The sequence below is a fragment of the Cebus imitator genome, unplaced genomic scaffold (assembly GCF_001604975.1).
Source record: "Cebus imitator isolate Cc_AM_T3 unplaced genomic scaffold, Cebus_imitator-1.0 Scaffold343, whole genome shotgun sequence".
Taxonomy (NCBI): Eukaryota; Metazoa; Chordata; class Mammalia; order Primates; family Cebidae; genus Cebus; species Cebus imitator.
In genome coordinates, this window is record NW_016107658.1 from 1,188,500 (window position 1) to 1,210,862 (window position 22,363).

Sequence of the window (22,363 nt, forward strand, 5' to 3'; positions counted from 1 at the left end):
ATCCAGGCTGGAATGCAGTGGCATGATCTTGGCTCACTGCAACCTCCGCCTCCCAGGTTCAAGCGATTCTTCTGCCTCAGCCTCCCAAGTAGCTGGGACTACAGGCACATGCCACCATGCCTGGCTAATTTTTGTATTTTTAGTAAAGACAGGGTTTCACCATATTGGCCAGGCTGGTCTTGAACTCCTGACCTTGTGATTCGCCAGCCTTGGCCTCCTATAGTGCTGGGATTACAGGCGTGAGCCACTGCACCTGGCTGATACTTTCCAATTGTTTAAAAAGAGCAGATTTTATCATGCAAAATATTTTGTAAATGACTAGTAACAAAGAGGATAACCTATTTTCTATTTGCCATATCACAGTTTCTAGCAGGTTTCTGGGTTCTTCCTATCCTTTTGATCATATTAGTTTAACAATTTCCCTAGATTGACATGTCCTGTTAAGAAGAAACTCTCAAAAAGAGAAGTGGTTTGGAGGAACAGGAAATATAAAAGGTCAACCACAAACCATTCTGATTCAGCATAATATGATTTAGCATAACCCAAACATCAAAAGCTATTATTGGGAACATGGAAGATTTACATCATAGTGGCTCACCAGATACACATGGCTGGAGCAAGATTGCTGTGTAGAAACAACCCCCACCTTTAAGAACAAATTTCAGTGGACACAGTGAATTTGTGAATTGATATGCAACATGGCTCCTTTGCAAAATAAACAAGTTCAAATCTTTGTGCTTTATTTCTAAATAGTCGCACTGCTGCTTTTTTCCTCTCTACTTCAGCAACTCAATTATGGCTAGGGCCTGTACCCTAAATCCCTTGCCCTTGGCAGGTGTCTTGCTTTCAGCTCACTGATGACTGATATGGGTGTGAGCCTTAATTGTGTTTTAGAAGGCAACATCTCTGTAAGACCAGTAGAAATATTGCTGTTAGTGGAAAATTCAGAATGGCAAATGATAGCATCAGCAGGGAAGGATAAATATAAACAATATATTAATATCACTGTCAGGCAGAGATCATCTCAGCATTATGGAGATGCTGGGTTTTTTTTTGTTGTTGTTGTTATTGTTAGTTTGTTTTGGTTGAGGAATTTATTGTGGCGTAGTCTATTTTCTTTGGTTCATTCTGCCTCTCTCTTCCTGACCCCCTTTAGCAAGAACAATAGGCCTGAGTGTGCTGTTAAGAGAATGGAAGAGAAGATAGACAATGGAACACAAATTTCAAAGCAGTAAATAGACAAGTGACTATCCAGTTATTGGATTACAAATGCCGGAACTGAATATTGATCTAAATAAATTATCAGTGCAGTCATTGGGTTAGGAGCTTTCATGCAAATTGATTAAAGAGAGTAGAGAAGACTTAGGAGCAGGACTTTGGAATGCCAGGAACAATATTTTTTGTGCATACATTTATACCTGGTTTTTAATAAGGAACTACTTTTCTTTCTTGTTAGGAACAGCACACTGTCAGCAAAATTAAGCCCCAGAATTAACTTCTTCAAAGAAGGAAAGCCAAAATGAAATCATTTTTAAGGGTATAAATAAAATAGATCCACGCATTTCCTGACAGCCTGAATGAGAAGGTCCATATTTATCTCAGTAAGCTTTCAGCGTTAGACTCTAGGAGCCAAAGTGACAGTTTTGGACTCAGCCAGACAGTGAGCCTTATATATAAAGACTCAAAATAGATTTCCCTTGCCCCTAGTCCTGCCAAAGAGCCATTTTAGGTGTGCAGGAAGGTGCTGAGCACACTAATTCATAGTGTCCTTATGCTGAGTGCGAGCAATGGATGGCTTTGCCTCACCTGACTTTTCTTGATTGGAATTTAGATCCTCAAGGAATCTGAAAGGTAATATGATATTTCTTGTGATTTCATGGCAGATGTGCTTTTTGGCTTTTTTTCTTTTTTATACATAGAATCATTGAAAATTGAGATGAAATGCCAAAAGTCTGCATTCATATAATGGAAATAATCAAGCTGTGGGCAATCATCTATGCTTTTGATCATTCTGAGATTAGAGGAATTCCTTACACTTATGGAATTCAACTGTGTCAAAAGATGAGAAATAAAAAAATGAATTTCAGTAAAATGAGAACTTGTATCCTAAATGTGAACAGAACTCAAGGCCAACTTTTTGAAATAGTATTCTGACTGGGCTTTGTAACTGTGCTTTTTTACAGCCTCTTCTTTATCTTCTATCTTCTTCCCCATCTTCTTTCTCATTGCCCTCAATTAAAACACACACACACACACACACACACACACACACACACAACATTTAAAGGCCACCTATATGCTTTAGATACTGTGCCAGGTTCTAGACAGAGCAAAATGGGAAAGGATATAGGCCCTTTTCTTGTAGAATTTGCACATTAAAATCATTTGTAAGAAGTTAGTGCATAGAGTGATATACAGTCAGCTCTCCATATCCATGGATATAAAGCATGTGGAAAAACCACAACAAAAAATAATACAATAAGAAATAATACAAATTTAAAAATACAATATAACAACGATTCACATAGCATTTACATGTGTTAGGTATTATAAGTAGTAATCTAGAGATGATTTAAAATATAAGGGAGGATGTGTCTAGGTTATCTACAAATACTACTTCATATTATGTCAGGGACTTGAGCATTCGAGGACTTTGGTATCCATGGGGGTCTTGGAGGCAATCCCCCAAAGATACCAAGGAATGACTGTATTAATTTATACAGGCATAGAACGAAGTAAAGATAATTTACATTCCATGTTCAGGCAAGAGGAAAATGAGATTTGAAAAATCACTTCAAATCAGTGAGAGACAAGCCTTTAAAGGAGATGGGATGACTGGACAGAGCATGAAACTAAAGTGCCTGAGTAAAGCAAGAGCGGTAGGTAGGGTGGTGGGAGAAAAAAAGAGATACAAGGTGGTAGTTTAGGGTGGTTTGAAGCAGGATGTTTTGAATGTGAGGCCTGATCCTTAATGTAGTAAGTAAGTAGCTATTATAGACACAGGAAAGGAAATGGCATTAATGAAATCTATGAGTGAAAAATAAACTTTGTGTATAAGCATTTATGCTAGTTTTCATCTACAACCTGGGAACTTCAGCAGGGAGGAAGTTGTAACAAATGACCTAATAATCCGGTGGGGAAGGTTTAGAAAAGATTTGGCAACAAAAGAGACTGGAGTGGGTGACAGGGATACAATATAATTACTGCGAGGTCTCTGGCTTGGGAGGTCAGAGTTATTTGATGTTGTGCTTTGAGGAGGCTGGGTTTAGGAAGGGTGTAAGGAAGAGAGGCAGCTCTAGCTTCAGTGGGGTGGATGTGAGGGAAATCTAAGGCATGAAATAAGATATCTCTACACAGGATTCACAGGAGGCATAAAAATCTGTGATGAGAGAGGTATTACACTTTTTCCTTTCTGACCTGGCCTGGGCCTAAATTGAAGTGACAGATGAGTGTGTTTGGGTTTGTTTGTTTGCTATGCTGTTCCCCACCCACACCCCCTGCTAAGTATGTGATAATTTAAATGCCTCTTTAGGCATGCCTTGTATTTTTTTTTTTTTAACTCATGATCTGACTCATTAAGAGGATCACACTTTCCCACTGTGAAATTATTTGGAGGTTAAGGTGTCTCATTTGAGCAAGAAATGCTTCCTGAATTAAAAGATTGTGAGTCGGAACTCTGAGCCCTAAAATGTGATAGGGAATAATCTACACCTCTTTGTGTGTGTGTGTGTGTTTGTGTGTGTGTGCGCGTGCGCACGCGTGCACACATGCACGTAGCATATACAACTGTAGTTAGTTGTGTATAAGTTCCTATGTTAGAGCTTATGTATTTTGGGTGTCTCATCTTTCTTTGGAAATAGGGAGGATGTTTTATACTTCATTTATATCCCTCATAGAGCATGGTATATATAGTATACTATAGACTGTGTAAATTTGAGTGTCTCAGGAATTTAAAATTATTGGCTGATCTACAGGGAAATGCAAATCAAAACCACAAGGCGATACTACCTTACTCCTGCAAGTATGGCTGAAATAAAAAAATCAAAAAAACAGTAGATGTTGTTGTTGGATGCAGTGAACAGGGAACACTTCTACACTGCTGGTGGGAATGTAAACTAGTACAGCCACTATGGAAAACAGTGTGGCGATCCTTTAAAGAACTAAAAGTAGAACTACCATTTGATCCAGCAATCCCACTACTGGGAATCTACCCAGAGGAAAATAAGTCATTATATAAAAAAGACACTTGAACATGCATATTTATAGCAGCATAATTCACAATTGCAAAATCATGGAACCAACCCAAATGCCCATCAATCATTGAGTGGATACACACACACACACACACACACACACACACACACACACACGATGGAATACTACTCAGTCATAAAAAGGAAGGAATTAACAGCATTTGCAGTGACCTGGATGAGATTGAAGACTATTATTCTAAGTGAATTAACTCAAGAATGGAAAACCAAACATTGTATGTTCTCACAGATATGTGGAAGATAAGCTATGAGGACACAAAGGCATAAGAATGATGGACTTTGGGGATTTGGGGGAAAGGGTGGGGGGTGCGAGGGAATAAAAAACCATAAATAGGGTGCAGTGTGTGTACTGCTTGGGTGATGGGTGCACCAAAATCTCACAAATCACCACTAAAGGACTTACTCATGTAATCAAATACCTCCTGTATCCCAATAACCTATGGAAAAATAAAACAAATAGAAAAAAATATAAAATTATTGACTGATCTAAGAAAGCAATGTTAAAAAATGAGTAGGTTTATTAAAAAAACAGTGATAGAAACATCATGAAGTTCATATAACCTCAAAGGAATTTCATATCTTTTACATTTTGCTATTTAAACTATAAATTAATGCTTGTTATGATAAAGTACTCTAAAACAATCAGATTTCTTCTAAATCATCAATTAGAAATATTTTCAGTAATGTGCATTGTTAGATATATTTTATTGTGTTCTCCTTCTGTGAAAATTGATAATCCAAGTATGGCATGTATGCTAATTACCAATTAATGACTGGCTCATCTTAACTCAACCTTGGGCAAAGCCGTTTCTATAAATTTCCTCAACTCTTAAATGGGAGAAAATGACTCATGGCCCACAGGCATCTTGGTGAAGATTTTATTTGAAAATACTTTTCTGATAGAAAATTCCAGACAGACATTATCATGATACAATAACTTTGAAGTTGAGCAATGAAGGATGCTACCTTCAAATGAAACTAGAAGGGGTGACAGATTGGTAGAGCATGAATTTTGAAACTGTAACTGGCTGGGACATCAAGGTTAACATTACCCTTTAACCACTTCTTTTCCTTTCCCCTTTGCCCCCTTTTCCTTTCCCAGCAAAGTATAAAGTGATTGGGAAGTAGGCCTTACCTTTTGTTAAGAAAGTGGTATGCTGCAGGTTTTTTGTGGTTTGGGAAGAAAATCCCATTTGATTTCTCACCTCAGTAATTTCCTATGATGCCTGTTTCTGTGAATAATATTCATGGGTTCTTGTTTTTTAGACAACTGCCTTAGAAAGGTATCTAATCAGACACTGATCTAAAGAGAAGCCAGATGTGAAGGCTATGGAATGTTGAATTTGTCCTAAGTTGAATTCCTGTTTATAGGAGGAGAGCCTGAGACCCTTTTTGCTAGTTTAGCTTTCTCCTTTGCTGAGTCTACACATTTGGAATATTTTAGTGTTGGCCTGCTGTGACTCACTGCCTGTCCAGCAGCTTAATTGATACTTAAGCAAGTTCACAATATGTCTTTCATATAATTAAACACTGGGGCTATGCACAAAAGGATGTTTGTAATGCATCAGTTATGGAGACATTTTATCATCAGCCCCTTATTTCCACTGTCTTAATACAGCAGAGTAAAATATGGTATTTAGGTATCATTATGCTTTGACCTTTTCTACTTCCAAACCTGATGGATCCTCTCTGGGAAGGGAGTCTTATGACCTACAGCCAAACAAGGTAGGTCAGATAATTTCCTTATGGCCAGCTTTTACACAGAAAAGTGGAGGGAAAATCAGAGTAATATTTTTAGGTTTAATGGCTGGCTTTAGACAAAAGGGATTCTGGTTTCTATGACACGCCTTGAGGAAGAGGGATTCTAGTTTCTATGGCTAGCCTTGGGAGAGAATGGGACTGACAGACTGGTAGGCAGAAGGTCAGAGCAAAACTTCTGCTTCTGAGGCCTTCATTTTGGGGCATTGTTTTCTGAGCCTCAACATAGTCATCCATGTTAGACAGGTCTGCTCCATTTCAATTGCTGGGAATATTCTCAGCAAACACTTACCCAGTGTGTTCAGCAGCAATCAGGCTGTTGGTGATAATGTAGAAGTTTATTAGAACATGAAGAGAGGAATTACCTACAAGTAATTCTGGAGAGCTGGCTACCAGGAGCCAAATGCCTCATAGGCAGAAATTCATTGAATAGCATGCATTTATTATATATTGCCAGCAGTTTAAGCATTTGAGCTCAAACCTCCTATTAGACCCTCCCCAGCATGCGAGCCACCCACCAGTTGCAAGGCATGATGACACGACAGATGACCCGTCCTCCTTGGTAGCAGTATGGATATGGGTAGTAACCTAGTAAAGGTTCACAGACGCGGCGGCAGTAGCGGTTGCCTCGACGGCAGTAAATACAACAATAACCTCTCTCATCCAGCATGGGATCAAACTCTATTCCATTTTCAGTCTGAAAGAAGAAGAAGCCAGTGTTGGGTGTGGGAGAGGAAGGTTCACTAGCAAGAGTTCTCACCAAGCAGGGGAGAACTAGAAGACTCTATGAGTTGGGGGCTTGTGTGAAATTAAGCTCCTTAGCCTGATCATGGAGATATATCTACAGAGATCAAGACTGATTTTGAATGAGCCTCCTGGAGAGTCCAAGTTTCTTAAACATTTTCTGTTAAAGCCATGCTCATTCTCCTTCCAATGATTGCGATCTGAGGGGTAGTAAGTTTTGTGAGGGCTCTTTTTTTCTCTTCTATCAAGAGTTTACATAAACATAACTCACATAGTCATTTATTGGAAGTTCTTCTTCACTTGCTTGTCTGGCGTGACGGGTCTTCTCTACCTTTACCTGAGGGACCACCCACTGTTCATTTTGTTCAATCCCTTTTTTTTCGTTGGCAGGAAAGTGAAGATCTTCTCCGTCCTCCTCAAAGTCTTGTAACTCAGAAACTAAGATAATAAATGCAAAGTTGTGATGCAACTGCCTTGCAAATGTTCCTGAAAGAAGTGCTTGGGGGAGTAGCAGCTGGGGATAGAGATTTTCATCATTGTATCTTCTAACTGGCATCATTTAGGCACAGACCACTTTTCCAAGCTCCTTCAGCTGATATTTTAGAGTAGTTTCCAAAACAAGTCTGATCATTTCTACATACACAGACTTGTCTGCTTCTTTGGCATTGAACATTTACTGTGTTGCCTTACTAGCATACTAAATTAAAAACTGAGGACAAGGGACTTCTGTATCTCCTACAATGATGATTTTACCCATGATAGATGCTCAATAAATATTTCTTGGTTGTCTGAATTGATTTGACATCCTCCCACCTCCCTTATTTTTTTTTTCTTTTTTTTTTTTTTTTTTTTTTTACTTTTTGTTTAGAAATAATCTTAGATTTATGAAAGATTTGCAGAAATAGTACAGAGTTCACATATTCTTCAGGCAGTTTCCCCTAATGTTGTCTTATATAACCATGGTACAATGATCAAAAATCAGGAGTTAGCATTGGTACAATATTATTAACTAAACTACAGGCTTTATTCTGATTTCATTATTATGTCTACTAATGTGCTTTTTGTGTTCTAGCATCCAGTCCAGGATACCACATTGCATTTAGTCTCCTTTCTTATATCTCCAAAGAGAACCCACAGATGCTTACATTGGTGGGAATAACCTCTCTTGGGTAATAGAGTAGTCTTTGCTGTGCAGAATGAAGGAGGCCAAATTCCATGTTGGCTAAACAGACTAAGACATCCAGGGGCCTTTACCTTCTCTATGGGCTGACTGGAAGATGAGGGCTGGGCTCTTCAACTCTGGACCTCTAGCTCTCAACTACATTTATAGTAATTCCTAAAACAATGACAAACAAATTTGTATTGCAGTGATTGTCCTATCTTCTAAGGAAAATGCCACCACTTGACAGAGAATCCTTCTGGACAACAGAGCATTGCTTTTGCTTTTCTCTCTTCTATTCTTAGGTTGGACCAATAATGGTTTGAGCAATAGTCTGGTATCCCGACTGCAATGAATATATGTGCAAAGAAAGACAGATTAGCTTTTTACTATCACTAGTCACATTAGGGTGGTGTTACCTTTGCTAGGGTATTTAAAAGCCTGTCAGCATTAATTTATCTGATTTATAACTTGGCTGTGAAAAATTCTTTCCTCACTGGCAGTCAGCATATACAGACTCATCCAAGAAGATACAAACTGATCATTTGTTTTCCTAGAAATGTAGCCTCTAAATGCTGGGTACATTAACCTGTTGCTGTCTTAGAAAATAGAAGGAGGATGAGGATACAAATGTCTTACCTGATATTAGAGTGGGATTGATCCAATACATGGTCACGTTATCACAAATCTCCAGAATTTTGGAATTTTTGAGAAAATCTCGATTTTCAATAGGTTTTTCTGCTGGGACCCAAATCACTGACTGTTCAAAGAAAGTTGTGGTAATTTCTTCATTCTGAAAAAAGAAAATAGCTTAGAGTGGGGATCAGCAGAGAAATTAATAGAACAAGTGAGACATTATGGGATGCTGGAAAACAATATATTTTGAGTGTGAGTAACAATTTAATCCTAGGGCTGCTGGTAAACTAGCTCTTTACCTTGCATTCAGTGGGTGCCCTTAAGGAAGTTAACAACTGATCCTTCCTCTCTTCTGGGTCTAACAGCAAGGCTGCTCGCTAAAATAGGAGCCTTCTCTGTTACCATTTCACTCAAAGTCAGAAAGGTGCTTTATAATTTTCAGAGTACCCTGGGTCTGTGTATGTTTTAATTTGAGCTTCTGGAACCCTGAGTGATTTACATTTGCTTTCTTTTTTATAAATAAATCTTGTGAGCCTGCCTTATTTTATGCTTGCAGCTTGGGTGGCAAGCAAGATTTGACCTGAAGCTGAAAAAAATCCTATAATCCAAACTGGTGAGATCAATTCAATAATAATGGAATCTAATATTTGGTTTTACAAGATTTGTCTATTGATGGTAGCTAGATAGACTACAAAAGATGTCTTTTTATGTTTTAAAGTGAACTCTCCAGTTTATGACTTCACTGGCCTTCCTACTATTACATTTCTTTCAATGTAGATGCTTAGAGTTTATCTCAGAGTGGTTTTGCATTAAGCAGCTTTTCTTATATTGTGAAGGATGCCACTTTCTCTTCAGTTTCTGGTATTGAGGTAATCATGTTGTATACCTAGTTCTTACTAATTTCTCCTGGAATCATTTACAATTCTAAAGTCTTACCACCTTTGTCCTTGAGTCTGTAACGACCTTGAGATGCACTGAAATGAATTGTATAAAATGAGATTGGTATGCTGACTAGCTTTGTTAGCAAAATCAGGGCTATTTATATACCTGCTCTGCATGTTTAAAATGCACATGCCATGGATACAGTGTGGAGAGAAGTACAGAAGAGGGTTTTTGTCATTCAGGACCACAAATTTGTCTCATTTTAAAAAATCTGTGTTGTGAATATAAAAAATAAGATTTACTTGAAGGTACAGTATTCTTACTATCATGAAATGAATACTTGTGTTATTTAAAATATTTGGTGAAATTAACTGAAGACTAAATTAGAGCCAAAATGAGACATTATGAGTCTTTGACTTTATTATTTATTTATTTATACTTTTTGAGACTGAGTCCTGCGCTGTTGTCCAGGCTGGAGTGCAGTGGTGCGAACTCGGCTCACTGCTACCTCCACCTTCCAAGTTCAAGCGATCCTCCCATCTCATCCTCTTCAGTAGCTAGGATTACAGGCACATGCCACCATGCCGGGCTAATTTTTGTTGTTTGTTTGTTTTGTTTTGTTTTAGTGGAGATGGGTTTTCACATGTTGGCCAGAGTGGTCTTGAACTCCTGACCTTAAGTGTTCACCCTCCTTGGCCTCCCAAAGTGCTGGGATTATAGGCATGAGCCACCATACCCGGCCCCCTTTGCCTTTATTTCTTTCAGAAAAATAAATCCTATTATATCACTTCAGGCCCTCATTGCTTACTGGCCTACTCAAATGCTTACATTATTTTCTGTAGGTAATCGGCATAAGTGATTGTGTATAGTAGCTTTTTAATCCTATTTATTTTCCTTTTGTCTTGCCTTTGCCTTCTACAGTCATTCCTAATATCCTGAAAGTTGATCTATTCCTCAGATGCATCTAACTCATGCTTACTTAAAAAAAAAAATCTCCAAACTTTCTCACTACTATAGACCTTGGGAGCAGAGCATCATCTTTGGGAGAACATTCGTTGTTTTCTTGGAAATTCTAGTGACAAGGGTCTGTAACTTTTCTGGCCCTGAGGAAACCAGTAGCAATAAAGAGTAAAGTGGAAGCCAATGACAGCTCTAAGACTTGGGTAAGAGAAAGGAAAAATGTCCTTCCCACCCACCATCCCCAAATAAAGAAAAAGGAAAAGAAAAAGATAATTGGGTAGGTGAGAATCAAGATGGCGGGAGTTGGGTGGGAGAAAAGTGAAAAAGAACAGGGGAGAAAGAGAAGGAAAAAAGAGGTTTTTACAGTTTATAGAAACATCACTCTGCCATTGCCATAATTCCACTTTAGATTTGCCAATAAAGCACTAAACCAAACCAAACCAATGTTTGTTTTTCTTTGCTATAGTGGGGATATGCTGTCACAATATTACCTTCTCCCATTGATAAAAACATACTGTAATTATAGACAAAATATCAGGGAACGATAAACAGCCTCAAAGGCTTTACAGATAGTTGCATTTTAGGCACTATCATCTGTCTCCAATTAGGTTTTCAGGGGCCATTCAGTGATTGCACCAGTACCCTAGGTTGCTGGCCTAGCAGGGTGTTTTCAGAGAGTTTTTAGAGAGTGTATCACATTGCAGTGTTCACCTTCCTTGTTTTGCCTTTCCTAGTGAGGTTAAATGTGAATTACTTCATTAGCAGCCCAGCATAAAACGGTAATGTGAATGAACCACAATCTTTAAAATAGGTGAATACTGAAGTGTGACAAAAGTGGCAAGAACCCCAGGTGGCTTTGGAACTTTCTTTTATTTAAAACAGTTTATCTGAAGCAAGATTGATTTTGTTTCTCTGACTCATCTCTCTTACTAGAAATCTTTGGTTTCAGAGCAAATCAACATAATGTTAATGGGTGCCCAGGTATAAAAGTATAGCATGTCACCTAAAATTATGCACTTTAATTTTTTGAAAGGTCTGAGTTCAGGACGCCAATCTGCTACTCACTATCTGTGTGACCTTGAGCAAGTCACTTTTTGTTCCGAGCTCGAGTTTCCTTATCTGAAAATGATAATAATAATAGTACTTATCTATAAGGTTGTTTGGGAATCAAAGAAAAATAAAGCTTTTAGTACAATGTTTGGCACATAGCTAGCATCCGATAAATAATGTCTTTTGCCACCACAATTACTCTTCTTACATACCTCATCTATTTCCTCCTCTGGTTCAGAAAATTCAGGAATCACTTTAATCTGAGTTTTGATAAAACATTTTTGAAGACCCACAAAGTAGATGCCAGTGTATCCCTATAAAACAGACAAAACAACAATAAAGCTTTCCCAAATAGCCACTATTAGTAAGTTCCATGATCTGTCAGGCTCCCAGACAGAGCAAAATTTGAATTCAAATGGAAAGCTAGAGGAGGCTAACTTTTCATTTGAATTCAAGTTTTAGATGGAGGCTATTTTTGATGTGACTCAACTGCTCTAACGTTTTAAGTGGAAAGCCTTAGGGGGAAAACATCCAACTTACGTTTTTAAAGTCGTGTACTTCCAATGTTTCATCAGTGCCATTTCCGCTTCTGAATATTTCAGTTCTGGTCACAGGATCAATTTCCATGTAAATCTTCTTCTTCTCTCCATTGCTGTAGAAAGTGTGCTCCATGTCATAGGTCTGGGAGAACAGATGAAAACAATCTCTAAGATACTCAGTGTGTCCCTAATGTGAGGTGATTTTTGGTGCTGGAGCTGATATGGGGATCCCTTCAGAGCTGGTATTTGAATTCAAGCCAAGCTGCTGAGCTAATTACTAAGAATTCCAACAGTTTTCTTGGCTGCCTTGACTCAATAGCAAATGATATCTTGCAAACCAGCCTGTAAAGTATTTTCCCCTTGTATTAAGCTGAGTGATCACCTAAAATCTATGCTGCTTCTTTAAGCTGCAACTTCCCTTTCCAAGTGCTAAGTAATCACCCGACACACACACTGCCCCGCCCCTCGAGCATGAAATTCATTAGGGCTGAGAAAGAGATTTGAATACACTTAGAATGGTTACATATTGTTTGTCTCCTTAACTATCCAGGGCTTTAATACTGCCACAACAGGCTTGAGTTTATCCTTTTAGAATCTGAAGACTTTCTCCTTGCCAATATTAGGTAAGAGTCCTACCCTGCTCTGTTTGCTTCCTTTTGCCCCTTAAACTCCAGGAAACATTTATTGCCTTCCCTTAGTCTTCTTTTTATAAGCTAACCAACCCCACCCAGTTTATTCCTGGGTTCTGTTTCCCAAGCAGTATTCAGTTGTCTTCAATTTCTGCAGATTCTTTTCTGTCTATGGAATTAAGCCAACTGAGCCAAGTGTCCTGCATTAAGTAACATAGAGCCTCCCAAGAAGAAAGACGACAAAACCCCAGTTTTTCTCCTGCCCTCTAAAAGAGGCAATTATATTTCTAAAGACCAAGAGGACCAGTCCCATATGGTACTGCAGTTTAGGAGTAATCCCATAACTTATAATTTTAGGACATATTTATAGGTAAAAGCAAATAACATAAAGGAATTTCTTATCTGTCACAAACCAGGTCAGACCTGATGATGCCTTTTGGAAGTCTATCTTATCTCTGACATTAGGAGACCTTTGTTTATCGAGTTTCTTCATATTCATTTTTCCTTATGAAAAAAATTGGATAACTAAAAGCCTGAAAAAGCAAGTCTTGTTGAGAGCACACATTGCTTTCTAATGATACAGTTCCCAGTGGCAGCCCTCTAGAGAACTTATACCGGGTTGGGTCGTTTTTTAGTGTCTGCTGATGCCAGTGACTGAATGTTAGTTTATCCTGGTCAAATTTTCCCCAACTCAAGTAGAAAAACAAATCGGAACCATTTGTAGAAGCAAGTGCTACTTCAAGGGTGACAAGTCTAATGCAGCTGCTGAAGAGAAAAACAAGAGACAATGTCATTAACCTTTTGGTAGCCCAACAGTGCCTTGGGCATGGTTGGAACCTAAGTATTTGTTGAATAAGTTTTTCCCAACAATGGCACATCCTTATCTTCCTAAAGATAGATTTTTGAGTATTGGCAAGGTCTTTTTTAAAACCCCATTTTAAAAGCGAAAGAAAAATAATACTTAGAACTCTCTAGCAAGTGCAGAGTTAACTCAGGGAGTCTGGCCTGGTTTGTGACAGGTAGCAAATGCCTTTAGGTTTGTTATTTGCTTCTAGCAATAAATATGTCCTCAGTTCCAGCTCTGCAGCCAGCTTGAAAAGACAAACTTCTACCTATGGCAACAAATTGAGCTCTCAGTCTGTCTGACCTAAGTAGAGGAGAGAGGCATCCACTTCAGATCCAGTCTTGTCAGCTCTCCCAATGGGGAATTTTTTTTAGAAATAGTATTTGTAAGAAAACATTTTTGAGACAAATGTTGATGCCACTAGCCATTGGGGGCTGGGGTGGGATGTTTATTTCATCAGTAGCACCACTGATGGATTATTGTATGGAAAAATGAGGTTAGAGACTAGGGGATGCTGGAATACTGCCTACCTGGGCGAAAGAGAAAATACAGGCTGTATTTTCAATCACTGGTAGAAGACTATGGAACCTACTGGTGACATTTAGAATTTCAGTGTGCTTCTGTGGAATGAGTTTTCCTGCACTGTTGGCAATGCACTTTACTTGGACACCTTGCTGGATGAAAACTGTTGGAAACTGCCAAGCTCAGCAGATCTTGATTATTTTCAACATTCCTGCAAAGAGTTTTTTTGGTAGGGGAGAAAGGGTCCATTCTGATTGTGTTCATTAACCAACTTGTTGGCTTTATGTTAGTAATGATAGGTTGCTAAATAGAGTGGGAACAGAATGACTTCGTTTATGTGTGAATCCTGAGTAGGGGGTAGGAGTGGGGAGCTATATATTCACCCATCGGAATTCCACTATCAAAGGTGTCCTTTTGGAACACACTGTTCTTCGTCTAGGAAGATGATGCTGGTGGCCCACTTTGGACTGTTTGGAGATGGGTATGAGCAAATCCAGACACACTGTCTCGCCTGGGTCCCTGTGGAGCACATTGCCTGGGTAATGGCTATGCAAGCTTCACTGGCCCATATGAAGACTGAGCTCATACCTTTGGCATCACAAGTACTTTGCTCTCTACTAAGCTTCCTGGCTCAGGGGTTGAAGGTTTTTCTGGAGGTGCAAGATCAAATGGCTTTGTCCTCTCCAGGAGCAAGCTAAAACAGAGACAGGATGACTGGCCTGAAGAGAGGTGTGAGTGGGCTACAAGTAACTCATCTCAGCTGTCTCCAACTTAGCTTTATCCCAGGAAGGACAGAGCAAGGGTAGAATATGATAAGGAGTATACCCCTACCCAATTGGCAAATAGAGAGAGTTAATTTTTGATGCTTCTAGCTTTCCTTTCCTGTTCTAGTTTCATATTCTGTTCATTCTATACCTTCATAGCCCTTCCCCCTTCTCTTCCCATCTCTGTCTGTCTCTTTGTCTCTTGTCTAGACATCTAGGAACCTCGTGGTGCTTCAGGTACCTTACAACAAAGAAGAAATCAATCTGACCCATGATTTCACACTTAGATATTAGTGATGAATATTTGTCTGTTTAAATATTTGTCTATTCACTCAGAGGCATGAAGTACTAATGGTGGATTTTATTACTTTGCCATTACTTTCAATGGCAAAAACTGCAATTACTTTTGCACCAATCTAATAGGCCCAGTGGCACTAGGCATGGGAGATATTTGGGGGCAAAGGCATCTTTCCACTACCACTCAAATGGGCTCTTGCTCCACCCGCACATAAGGTTGGCCTTAACTATAAGAACCAGAACACTGGAATGGAACAAGGAAGCCAATGGAGTGGAATAGGAATCAGAAGTGAAACGAGACAGATATGTGGTTAAGTCCAGGCAGTGAGAGGTGCAAGAAGACCACACTGACAAAACACATAGAGGACACAACCCATTTTTCTTTCCTGCCCAGGAATTCTGTCTTCCATCCAGTTAAATCCTCCATTCAGGCAGCAAATGAGCCCTAACATCCCTCTTTCACAGTTTTTCCTGTTTTCTTGCCTCTGTGGCAGTCCCTGACATTAGAAAAGAAAGCTTTTTATAAAAAGTAAAGCTATCTCAGATCTCAGTGTGATGGATTTCTTTTGGGGGCAAGAAGCTTTAGCCTGTCCTGACACAGATTTGAGGACATTTGGCTTAGGTTTGTTTTTTGAAGCCTGTGATTAATCTAGCTGCTCTTCACTCCATCTTCATCCTTTACTGTCTGTTTATGAGGTATACTCTCCAAAGGTGAAATACATGCTCAGAATAGCTGGCTAGCAGGTGTTAGGCTGGAAGGAACGGAAGAGAATGCACTGTACCATATTATTATTAACCTAACTTGTGGGAATTAAAGGTCCTCTGGGTATTTCTTTATAAACATAGCGCAGACAGATTGTTTCTTATGCAAAGTTCAAGCTCTGCATCTTCAATCAGCAGTTCTCAGCCCTGGAAAACATTGGCATAAGCAGCACAGACATTCTTTTTCAACAAGAAAAAGCCATTTCTTTTATCTAAAGACTTGAGCTGGCCAGTAAATTTTCCCCCTATCCATTATCCCCATCCCCGATTCTTAAATGCAGCTAAAGAATAGTGGAAAGAATCCTCAGACTAGCCTCTAGTTCCAACCTTAACTCCACCACTTATAAGCTGTGTGACTTTGAGCAAGTCCCTGAGTGTCTCTAGGGACTCAGTTCCTATCTTTATCCTTCACCCCTTTTCAGCTGTAATGTTAAGTAGTTAGCAAAGTCAGTTCTGCTGATATTCGCTCAGATCAGCCTGTCAGGTTGATCACTGGACTGCTACTACTGCTATTACCTGTTGATCATTCAGGCTACTTCCTCTACAGCCCCAATTCCACTCTCAACCACTCCAGAACAGCTGTCTTTAAAGGCCCAGGCTCTTCATTCTGGTGTCATATAAGTTGTTCAGCAAATGCTGCCTTAGGAGAATGAAGAGGCTGACTAAGAAGATCATGCCTATCACAGCCAGAGCCTGGCTCCACATAGTTGCTGGGAGCTGCCCTTGAGTAGCCCAGAACAAGAGCTGGCCCAGTGAGAGTTGTACAAGGGTGGACCTGGATATCATAAGGCTTTAGAAGGAAAAGAAAATGAAAAGAATTCTTTCTTTTTTTTTTGAAAATGCCAACATGGCACCATCTGGTAAAGCTCAATCTCCCTGCCAAAAATATTCCAGCTACGCCTTCAACTTTTTCCTTGAGGGTATATTAATGCTTCTCTAGACTCACATTTCACCCATCAGACTGTGGTGTAGGAAAGCCCAGGGGACCTGGGGAGGAGAGTTGTCTTCCTTGTATGCCTAGAGAGGAGTGAAGAAAGTTAATATTGCGCTAATGCTGGCATCAAAGAAATAGGCACACACACAAAGGTGCAATCAGACTCATCAAGAAAGCGCTTCCTCTGAGCAAAGGATTTTCAGCCTAAAATGATAGTGGGCTCACAACTCTGGGGGAGACTGTTTTAATGATCATCTGCAACTGAAGTGGGGCGGGAGGGCAGAAGAATGCTGGCTTATCCCTACCACTCCTCATTGCTTTGGTCATATGTAGAAGTTGAAAGAATACCCTCACAAATCTGTTGACTGTGGTGTGGTCCTGATGGCTTTCAAACAACCCTAAAGTCACCAGGTAGCTCCCACATAAGGCAGTAAGGACCATCTTTCATTTATTAAATGTGTCATTCTTCTGCCTCATTCCACAAAGTTTAGGCAGGGATGGGCTACAAGGTCTGTGCTATGTTTCTAAACTGTTGGTTTAAGGGCTAGGATTTTTCTGATTTGTTTTCTTCATGTTGGATTAATTAGCTGAAGAGTTGGCTTCTGACTGTTTCCAGTTAAATGTGTAATACAGGGGGCTTTAAGCAATAATATTTCTTTGGCGATTCTGCTTCAATGATCCCAGGGCAGTCACTGCCTGGAAGGGGAGCCTCATTGCGATGCTTTCTTAAAATTGCTGGGACTGAATAGGTCTCTTCTGCTTGTTTAAGAAAGCTGAATGCAGAGCTGGATGGACCTGGCTTTCATTTAGCTTCGGTGGCTCCTGTATGTGGCTGTGGGTCAGGGGCCTGGGACCTGTAAGAAAATGCAGCAGCTCACCCAGAGTTAGTCCTCCTTGTTTCACTTTATTTTGGTTTATTTCTCTCTCTGGTGTGTTTGTGTCTATGCACATGCATAGACCTAAGGTGTGTGAGGGGAGGTGGTCAAGCACGGCTTGTTCTCAATTTGGATATAGGAATCTGGATCTTGTGTACACATGAAGGTGAGAGTAAGGAGAATGACTTACTGGCACGGAAATGTCAATACAAGATGTGGGATGTTAAATAAATACTGTTTATTATACATAGATATTGAAAGACAAAATAAAAAGGAGGCGTGGTGGATGCTAGGAAGAGCAAACACTAAGAGCTTGGAGGAAGTCCCAGGACAGGAAACAAATCACTGCCACCAATAAGCACAGTTAAATACACAGCTCTCTCTACCAAGGGCCCACAGTCCCCACAAGTCTCCCAGACTTGTTAAAGAAAGCCCAAAGAGCCTGGATTTTAATCTGCTAACTGTTGTTTTTTACTAGGCCATACCATTAAGGGGGAGACTCTTTAATTTGTGCAAGATGCCTGGATTCTTTTCATATGCAACTCTTCCAGGACTAATCTGACTGCTAGTCTCTTCCCGGAATTCTTAAGTCTGCTCTAAGGCAGGCTTATTGATAGTCTTAGACATTGGAAACATAGATGGTCTCCTGAGCTCCTTGTCTGGGACCTGAAGGTTGTAATGGACTGAGTAAAGCATCCACATTTCCAGCTGATTTCCTAGTATTCAATGAACCAAACCTGTTCTTGTGAAGGCCAGGACTTAAATATCAAAGACAATAAATTATAACTCCCCACTGGAATGGAAAACCAACAACATTTGTTCATGGTAGAGAAACTTGCCCTAGGAGACACCTGTTGTCTCTATCTGGATTATTTCATAGTAGGTTTGTTCATTTCTGAGATTCTCTTTGCTGAAAATCACATCCCAAAATGGATTACTTCACAAGAGGTTTGATTTCTGGTTAACTTTATTCAGCAGCATATCCCACCTCTTCTGTGCACGCACTGGCAAAGTTTTACTTTTAGTTTGAGGTATCATAGGATTGCTCCTTATAGTCATTAAAAACAGAACTAGAATGAGATGCAAAGGTGATATAATAGGGAAACAGAGGAGACCGTGGACCTGCTAGTGAGTCTGATACTTTGCAATATAAAGGCAAGGTCTCCACCTAGTCATTTATAGCTGCACTGAAGCAAATAGCACTGTAAGTTTGTAAAACACATATGCTCTTTTGGAATAGCATTTTCAGTACCAATGACAACAATAAAACATGAAAGGCCATCTGGCCCCTTATTTAGGCAGGCATCTAAGGGTGTTCAAAAGGACTAGTTATCCACCATGCCCAGTTAACTACATTATGGCTGTGGAGAACAAAAGGATTTATGGTCCTTTAACTCATGTATAATTTTCAAAAAGATCCAAGGTTCAATTTGTGGGGTGACATGTCACATTGGGAATTAGCTAAGTGGTGTGAGAATTGTATTAGAATGCATTTTGGCACTCTTATTAATTTGCTGTTTTCTTCCTGATCTTGATTGCTTTACCCACCCTGCCAGCCTGAACATAGGTGGCTCCTCTAGAAAGACATTTGAATGGTAAGTAGTTCAGAAGCAAGGAGCAGTAAGGGGAGGTGTGGGGGATAGGGCTAACTACAGGCATTGGGTGATGCCTGAAATCCTTTCTGGAGCAAGGTATAAATAAAAAGGCAAGCAAAGTAGGCTGATTTGCTCTCCTTCCTACTTAAACCTGATAAGATATCTTTTGGGACTAAATGAAAGTGGGTATGACAACAGAGGTGGAGAACCAAAGGGTGGTTATGCCTTACATCTCTGTTTTCTTTTGGACACTTAGCCAGCTTATTTCCTATTTTTCCCCCTCACCCTCTCCCCACTGACCCATATTTTTTTCTCTCTGCTCCTATTGCTCCTTTGGCTCCTAATGGTCCATGCCAACCCATTTTCTTGTCTCATCCTCCTTCCTGGATTTGTGCTTTTTTTCTCCCTACATCTGTTACCAAATAGAAATGAGCATCTCATGACAACAATTTAACAACAATGAGCAATCCACACACCAACAGAAAAACATGGCAAAGCCAGAAAACTGTCTTTACAACTTATAGTTTGTATATTTGTTGATTATCTTTCAAACGGAAATTGTTAGCATGAAGGGACTATAGTTTTATTTGGGTGATACCTAAACTTGTCCATTGTGCGTGAGCCCAGGAGTAACAATAATACTAAGGTACAGAAATATGAACTATAGTGGCTAGCCAAGCTTCACCAAATGACCCCAGTATCAGAAGCTTTCTGAGTAATCTGTGATTAATGACTTGGTGTCGCATGCTTCTACCTTGTGGCATTACTATCTCAGTGGGGCAGTGATGATTGCAGCTGGCGAGGAGCTGAAAAGCTCTAGTTTTTTTTTTTAAGTCATAAATAAATGTGAAGTCAGGTATGAGAATTGCTCCTCCTGAAAAGCAGCTTGCTGCCTGTTCTCGCTGCAGAGGCATTAAGTCAGAAACATAATCCCTGAAAATCCTTTGCTGCCACTTTGGGTGGTTTCTCCTTCTGTGGTAGTATAATTACTTTTCCATCAGTTTCTGCCCAGATAATTGGAAGAAAGATGGAAAGCATTTTTTTCTTAAAGTAAAAAATTTGCTCCTAGGAGGAGTCTTAACTCCTTAAATACAAGCATTATAGAAGAACGGGTAATTCTACATCCTACCATAACTAACCAAAATACAGAAGACAGTTTTTTTCCCTTACCAAAATAATTAGGCAAATGAAGGAGAGAAAAATGTTGATTCAATTTTTTAGACCACCAGAAAATAAACAGAAAAGAAACTTAATGATTTTCATTTTCAGAGTGATTTACATGCCCACTACTAATTACATTCAATCAAGCTCAGAACAGAAGCATTAGATTATGAATTGTATTTACTTACTTTTTTGGGTACCGCTGGCCAGAAGTGCTTGCTCCCCCAAAACAGGACAATTAGAGTTAGGGCCAAGATACCAAACACCAGTCCACAAATCTTAAGTGATTTACATATTTTCTTGGATTTAAAAGCTTCTGCCTAAGCAAAGAACAGAGAGAATAAAACAATACACAATAAACCTCAATAAGCAAGCCATAATTCAAAGTCACCTTTGATTCCACGTTCTAACGTTCATATTGCAATATGATAAATCTATAAAACCATGCTTCTGCTTGAAAGGAAAAAAATATGAATCAACTTACATTTAGAATGTGACAGTCTTCACAATTCTCTGGAGGATTCTTTGCCATGGTCTCTCAGCACACGGTACTCTTTCCCTGCTTTGAGAGTACTGAGAGACCACTGCTGAGGTGGAGTTGCAAGTGAGTCGGCTAACAGATGCCAGAGGAAAAGCTGAATTTATATGGCTCAAATATGTCATACCAGAGCCTGAGGGAGCCCAGGGGACTCCTGTACTGCGATTTGTTACATAGATATACCCATATATGTATATAACTTCTGTGCACAGAATTCCATCCAGAATGGCAAAGACAGAAGGTTATAATGAAAACTATTGTCCTGGGGGTTGGGTTGGATGGGGACCAAGCCGAGGACACATTGAAGTGATTTTTCACTATGAACTTAAAATATCAGTGGCAATACATGCTGCACACATCAGAAATAAGCAAACAAAACAAAGAAGGGAATGAAGTTCTAATTTCAATTCCATTTGGTTCAACAAATATTTATTGCAGGGATATTAAATGTCAGGCACTGTGCTTGGTGTTCGAGATTCAGAAATGAATATGATATTGCCTCCTTCACTAAGTTAAAGCTCTTTAAATGCTGATATCAGTATGTGCTTAACTAATTATAATTAAAACAGGATAAAATAAAGACTAATTCTAAGCTATCTCTCTTCATCTCTCTCTGATTTTTCTCCTTTCTTGGGTCCTCTTCCTCAGTCTGTTTTTTAATGTTGATATATCTTATGATTCTCTTCTTGATGATCATTCTCACTTTACACACACTTCTTAGATGACCTCATTCATTCTTACAGTTGAGAAAAAATATCACCTACATATCAATGATTTCCACATCCTTACCTGTAACCCAGTTCTATTTTTTAATTTCAAAGCCATCTAAACCTTTCCACCTGGATATACCTCAGCAATCTCAAACTCAGCATGTTCCATATCAAACTCTTCTTTCAACACCTTCTTCTCCTAACCTACTTTCCCCCTCATATTCCCAATATTAGTTGGTGGCTATATTAGTTTTCCAGGGCTGACAAAACACCACAGACTGAGTAGCTTAAACAGCAGAAATTTATATTATTGCTGCTCTGGAGGCTAGAAGTCCAAGATCAAAGTGTTATCAGGGTTGGCTTCTTCTGAGGCCTCTCTTCTTGTTTTGCACATGACATTCTCCCTCTATGTATGTCTGTATCCTAATCTCCTTTTATTATAAGAACATCAGTCATATTGGATAAGGGCCCATCCATATGACCTCATTTAACCTTAATTACCTCTTTAAAAATGCTATCACAAAATACAGCCAAATTTGGAAATACTGGGGGTTAGGGCATCAACATATGAATTTTGAGGGGATATTATTCAGCTCATAACAGTGGAATTGTCACTCACCCAGTCTTGCAAACCAAAAATCTGAGGTTTGTCTTTCAAAGTAAAAATCTGAGGTTTGTTTTTCAAACCAAAAATTTGAGGTTCTCTCTCTTTTTCATAATCCCTGTATCCAAT

General features: G+C 39.3%; 1 protein-coding gene across 2 annotated transcripts; it reads right to left on the minus strand.

Moving 5' to 3' along the window:
- Positions 1 to 6,348: 6,348 nt before the first annotated feature.
- Positions 6,349 to 21,140, minus strand: TNMD (tenomodulin). Of its 2 annotated transcripts, XM_017505876.1 has the most exons (7): positions 20,867 to 21,140; positions 20,571 to 20,702; positions 12,001 to 12,141; positions 11,673 to 11,774; positions 8,572 to 8,725; positions 7,045 to 7,211; positions 6,349 to 6,726 (listed from the first exon to the last, which is right to left on the minus strand). In XM_017505876.1, exons 1-7 carry the CDS (start codon positions 20,912 to 20,914, stop codon positions 6,517 to 6,519), a joined length of 954 nt encoding a protein of 317 aa, XP_017361365.1. In that variant the 5' UTR covers positions 20,915 to 21,140; the 3' UTR covers positions 6,349 to 6,516. The 2 variants fall into 2 exon arrangements, with proteins under 2 accessions (XP_017361365.1, XP_037586354.1); XM_037730426.1 differs by lacking the exon at positions 11,673 to 11,774 and having other exon boundaries at positions 20,867 to 21,022.
- Between the last annotated feature and the right edge of the window lie 1,223 nt (positions 21,141 to 22,363).

What these genes read in the sequence shown, in the direction of transcription:
- TNMD (XM_017505876.1), bottom strand. Translation starts at nt 20,914, where the DNA reads ATGGCAAAGAATCCTCCAGAGAATTGTGAAGACTGTCACATTCTAAAT. An exon ending in CAGAGGAGGAAATAGATGAG is followed by an intron (nt 8,726 to 11,672) that starts GTATGTAAGAAG and finishes TTCTTTTTTCAG; the next exon opens with AATGAAGAAATTACCACAAC. An exon ending in AACTTCCAATAAATGACTAT is followed by an intron (nt 6,727 to 7,044) that starts GTGAGTTATGTT and finishes TTCTTCTTTCAG; the next exon opens with ACTGAAAATGGAATAGAGTT.